General features: G+C 34.3%; 1 protein-coding gene across 1 annotated transcript; it reads right to left on the bottom strand.

Moving 5' to 3' along the window:
* Nucleotides 1-269: 269 nt before the first annotated feature.
* LOC127425207 (uncharacterized) lies at nucleotides 270-2685 on the bottom strand. The gene is made up of 2 exons (XM_051670927.1): nucleotides 2516-2685; nucleotides 270-2033 (listed from the first exon to the last, which is right to left on the bottom strand). The coding sequence occupies exons 1-2, from the start codon at nucleotides 2570-2572 to the stop codon at nucleotides 1179-1181; spliced, it is 912 nt and encodes a 303-aa protein (XP_051526887.1). The 5' UTR covers nucleotides 2573-2685; the 3' UTR covers nucleotides 270-1178.
* Between the last annotated feature and the right edge of the window lie 3322 nt (nucleotides 2686-6007).

Consider the following 6007-nt stretch of genomic DNA (forward strand, 5'->3'; position numbering starts at 1 on the left):
TGTCATTTTGCAGTGGTCTCTTAATTTGTTTCCAAAGCTGTGTGTATATATATATATATATATATATATATATATATATATATATATATATATATATATATATATACTGTATATGTTGAAGACTACTGAACTGAACTAGTCAGTAGGATGATTTGACATTTTGATCTTGTATATTGTTCTTTAATTTCATTGTTTGATGTTAAGCCAAAGGCTTAACTAACGTGTTCATGATGTCATAAGATCATAAACTTAAGTAGCAGGAAGTGAAGCTATTTTAGTCTCATTGTTTCAAAGTCCAGAAAAGGCTCACTTATTAAACAATAAATTAGTAACACAATACAATGAAAATCAAATGCATAACATCAAAGAAGCGTTTATGCATGTGTATCAGTAAGTGAGTTTACTATGTGCACTGGAGTCTCAAGGTTAAAGGAAAGTCTGTCAAACTCTTCACTGATTTATAATTATGAATGTTCTCTGTCGCAGCAATGTACATGCAATTGTGAATGTCACACACACCCCATCAATAGGCACCATTCTTTATTGATTATTAAGATTGAGAAATATCCTATTAAAACAGTTTAATTTTACCTTTAGGATCCTTCTATGATGCTCAAAAAAATAAAATTGTAATGCCACACCACCTAAAAAATCTAGATTTTGATTTAAAATAGTTCATAGACATATCATGCATCAACTACATGCACACATTACACACACTCACACACACACATATATATATAATATATTACATACACACACACACACACACACACACACACACACATATATATATATATATATATATATATATATATATATATATATATATATATAAATATATATAAATCTGACTAAAAAAACAAGTGGGACCACCTTCAAATACATCAAATACATGTGTGTGTGTGTGTGTGTATATATATATATATGCAGTAAATAGGCTGTCAGTCATTTAAACTTTTTTCCATCAAATTTGTAATTATTGTGTTTTGCTTAGTTTTCGCTTAAACCAAATCAAATTGTTATTATTTACATCCTCTGTTTACTTTGTAAGTTATCATGTACTATCTATATACTATTTATTACATGATAACTATAATATAGTTTTTGCAAAAGCAGCCTTTCTTAAACAGACAGGCTTAGCTTCGTACAAGTTTGAACATCTGGCAGTCTTTTGCTCAGTTTAACAGCTTGTAAAGGAGGGCTGGTAGAGTATAGCTGAAGATAGTAGATGTCACTGAGTAGCTGGATGATGGAGTTGTTTGCATAGAGGTTTTGCTGACTGTTACCATGGTGGTGGCATTCACCGTCATGTTTGAAGTCACTGAGGAATTCATCATCGCGGTTGTTTGGGTAATATTGCTTGTATTTACAGTTGGTTGAGTCAACGTAGAAGTAATGGTTGACGAGCTTGGTGCAGCTGTACTTGTTGACGTATTTGAAGGGGTCCCACTTGTTGGCCGAGTGGGTTGAGCTGTACTTGTTAATGTAGTTGAATTAGCTGGAGTTGTTGATGAAGTGGAGTGAGCTGTATTTGCTGTAGTTGAATTAGCCAGAGTTGTTGACGCAGTGGAGTGAGCTGTATTTGCTGTAGTTGAATTAGCCAGAGTTGTTGACGCAGTGGAGTGAGCTGGATTTGCTGTAGTTGAATTAGCCAGAGTTGTTGACGCAGTGGAGTGAGCTGTATTTGCTGTAGTTGAATTAGCCAGAGTTGTTGACGCAGTGGAGTGAGCTGGATTTGCTGTAGTTGAATTAGCCAGAGTTGTTGACGCAGTGGAGTGAGCTGTATTTGCTGTAGTTGAATTAGCCAGAGATGTTGACGCAGTGGATTGAGCTGTATTTGCTGTAGTTGAATTAGCCAGAGATGTTGACACAGTGGAGAGAGCTGGATTTGCTGTAGTTGAATTAGCAGAAGTTGTTGACACAGCGGTCTGTGCGGTACTTGTTGTATTTGAAGTAGTTGAATTATTCATATTTGTTGGTGCTGTGGATGCTCCAGATGCATTTGTTGTGGTTGAAGTAGTTGTGGTAGTCTTTCAGGGAACAAAATTAAAGCCTATTATTCAATGGCATCACATTACAATACATTGTTTGTTCCGTAATGTGTGTGAAACTTCCCTATTCCCATTGCTGTTCTCTTTACTGTAGTAAAGTAGTACATTATTAGTGTAAAAATGAAGTAGTGACCATTGATGTTGTTAGTTTCAGTGTTACACTATTTCAAATATACTTTTTTTTTTATTTTCCAAAAATCCCAAGACTGCATTATCATTCAGCCAAAACGACTTTGAATCTGTTCACACAATATTTTTCAAAAATGTACATAACATAATAATGTGTTGAACTTTATATAACTTCAGTATTGACAGACTGGCTTTACCTCATTTCGTTCAGGAGTTCATGGCCACAAAAGTATCATTGATGTAGGACAATATTGTAAGATAATATTAAAGTATTATGGTATGAATATAAGATACAAAAATGAGATCAGGTTAATCGTTAGTATTTATTCTACCTGAATCTTGAAGGCCAGAAGAGCCAGCATGCAGAATTCGATGATCGTCCACTTCATAATGAAGACAAAATAGCGATCAAGAAGATGGAAATGAGATAGATGCTTCAGAGAGGTGCCTTGAATACAATAACTGTGATCAGTCCAACAGGTGCTAGGATGGAAGTCTGGTCTTTGTTCCCCCTCCTGCTCTTATATAGAGCTCACCGAGAGCACATGTAATTATGTCACGTTCTCATAGATTTCTCAGGGAGACTGGCCACACCTTTGACCAGAATCAAGACAGCATTAATAAATCTAAAGTGAGGGTAAGTATCAAAGTTCAGTTGATATTATGATTGTACTCTATAACAGCTTTTTACCAGTTGACAGTTTTCCTTTTTCCTGTAAAATGAAACTATACAGTTGTCTACAATCTGGCTGTCTGTATGTCTTTCTTGTCTGTCTTAAAGTGACCTCAAGCTCTGGAAGCCGCTTAATAAATAAAAATGATTACTTAACTACATTTTAGGGGCAATTTTGAACCCGAAAGTAAGCCAAATCAGAGAAATCTTTGCTTAGGGGAAATTTTGAGCTACTGAAGCCTTATACACCTGTGCTTAGGCTACTCTCATGTCCACTGATTTTCAACTTCTTGCTGTCCCTAGATTCCGTCTTTCCTGTATGAGTGGCAGAGCCGTGTCATGGCACTGAAACTCTGGAACTCATTTCCTTTGAATCTCCGTAGCATTTCCTCCATTTCTGCTTTTTAAATTCCAATTTTCCACAGTACTTTTCCCTTACATCTTAATGTTTTGTTTTATTTTGTTTTTTGTTTTGTTTTGTTTGAGATTAGCTCTATATGGCTGTTTTCAAAGTTGTCACTCTGTTGTTATGTTTCTTTTTGTTGTTTTGTTTTCATTCTGTTGTAAAGTGACCTTAAGCTGTGGAAAAGGTGCTTAATAAATAAAAATTATTATTATTATTATAATTATTATTATTATTATTATTATTGTTGTTGTTGTTTTAGGATGTCCTTACTTGTAAAAACGATCCACAAATAAATACAAAAAATGTAATTAAATTCAAATAATGCAATAATACAGCATAAACCAGTAAAAACACTTGTTTGAAGAGTGGAACCTTTGCGATTTGTCCAGGAGTCATAACACACAACAGTGCTTCCTTGTTAGTGATAAAATTATGGAGAAAGGACTTCTTAATGCTATTTGATGTACAAAACAAGCCTAGATGGGACTTGTGACAGAAATCAAGTATTTGGTTTCAGCCTTTGTAAGGCACATGTTAAATACAGAAGCATGTCAAGTCTTAAAGGAAAGTTCCAGGTTCAATACAAGTTAAGCTCAATCTGTAGCATAATATTAATTACCACAAAAATTACGTTTGACTTGTCCCTCCTTTTCTTAAAAAAAAAAAGCAAAAATCTGGGTTACAGTGAGGCACTTACTATGGAAGTGATTGGGGGCCATTTTGTGTGTGTGTGTTAAAAGACTCACTGTTTCAAAAGCTTAGCCAGAAGACGTAAACAATATGCGTGTTAACATGATATTAGTGTGATAAAATCATTTTCAAATCTTTTCTTTGTAAAGTTGTAGCCAATTTTACAACTTATTGCCATGACGATATCAACAAAACCTAAAATTCTAAAACGACTGTAAAAATTATGATTTAAACAAATTTACAGCTCAAATAATACATGAGTTTTAATAGAAAAATTAATGTGCTTTTATAAAATTATAAGCTTCACATTTCTGGTTTTAAACCCTCCAAAAATTGGCCACTTTCACTTTCATTGTAAGTGCTTCACTGTAACCTCGATATCTTTTTTTTTTTTTAAAGAAAAGGAGGGATGAATCGGAATTTGTTTTTTTTTTTTTTGTTTTTTTTGTGGTAATCAACATTATGCCACAAATGCTGTGGATTGAACTTAACTTGTACTGAACCTGGAACGTTCCTGTAACTATCACCAAAACGCAGAATGAGACATTTTTGTCTGCAAGTGCTTTTCATGTGGAGTTCAAAGCGGTGCTTGATGCTGGTGCAGATGTCCTGATGCAAATCGTGAACACAGTTTCACGATTGCTGTTGCAAAGTGGATAGCCATTGTCTGCCATCTGATTAATATTGTGGAGGATGAGAGTTTAAGAGATTTAATGCCCATTGCAATGAATATGCAACCTATGGGGTGACTTGTTCTTTCAGTTAGTCAAACTCCCAATTAGACAATTGAAACATTTAATGTTACTTGAATTGGTGCTATTTTATGTAATTTCTGTCTTTATACTGTACAAGACTTTGTTTGAAAATTTTTAATAAGGCCTTATATTGTTACATATAGTTTTCTTTTCTTTCCTAAGATAGTAATAAATACATTTTGACAGGAAAAACAGTATATTTAGAGTCAAATTTTAGCACTTTCAAAATCGGTAATTCATCGCGATTAACTAAAAAACATTATGCGATGAATCGCAATTTTAAAAAAAATCAATCAACTGACAGCACTAATATATATATATATATATATATATATACACTGGCGGCCAAAATTTTGGAATAATGTACAGATTTTGCTCTTATGGAAAGAAATTGGTACTTTTATTCACCAAAATGGCATGCAACTGATCACAATGTATAGTCAGGACAAAATTACTATTACAATTTGTTTTTTAAATTCAGAACGTATTAAACTACTTCAAAGAGTTCTCATCAAAAAATCCTCCACGTGCAGCAGTGACAGCTTTGCAGATCCTTGGCATTCTAGCTGTCAGTTGAAATTTCACCCCACGCTTCCTGTAGCACTTGCCATAGATGTGGCTGTCTTTTCGGGCACTTCTCACGCACCTTACAGTCTAGCTTATCCCACAAGAGCTCAGTGGGATTAAGATCCATAACACTCTTTTCCAATTATCTGTTGTCCAATATTTGTATTTCTTTGCTCACACTAACCTTTTCTTTTTGTTTTTCTGTTCAAAAGTGGCCTTTTCTTTGCAATTCTTCCCATAAGACCTGCACCCCTGAGTCTTCTCTTTACTGTTGTACATGAAACTGGTGTTGAGCAGGTAGAATTCAATGAAGCTGTCAGCTGAGGACATGCGAGGCATCTATTTCTCAAATTAGAGACTCTGATGTACTTATCTTCTTGTTTAGTTGGACATCTGGGCCTTCCACATCTCTTTCTGTCCTTGTTAGAGCCAGTTGTCCTTTGTCTCTGAAGACTGTAGTGTACACCTTTGTATGAAATCTTCAGTTTTTTTTGGCAATTTCAAGCATTGTATAGCCTTCATTCTTCAAAACAATGATTGACTGATGAGTTTTTAGAGAAAGCTATTTCTTTTTTGCCATTTTTAGCCTAATATTGACCTTAAGAAATGCCAGTCTATTGCATATTATAGCAAATCAAAAAACAAACACAAAGACAATGTTAAGCTTCATTTAACGAACCAAATAGCTTTCAGTAGTGTTTGCTATAATGGCAAGTGATTTTCTAGTACCAAA

The sequence above is a fragment of the Myxocyprinus asiaticus genome, chromosome 34, assembly GCF_019703515.2.
Source record: "Myxocyprinus asiaticus isolate MX2 ecotype Aquarium Trade chromosome 34, UBuf_Myxa_2, whole genome shotgun sequence".
NCBI lineage: Eukaryota > Metazoa > Chordata > Actinopteri > Cypriniformes > Catostomidae > Myxocyprinus > Myxocyprinus asiaticus.

Coding starts and splice junctions, on each gene's coding strand:
- LOC127425207 (XM_051670927.1), bottom strand. CDS start 2,572: ATGAAGTGGACGATCATCGAATTCTGCATGCTGGCTCTTCTGGCCTTC. Junction 2,034..2,515: donor TTCTGGCCTTCAAGATTCAG/GTAGAATAAATA, acceptor GTTCCCTGAAAG/ACTACCACAACTACTTCAAC.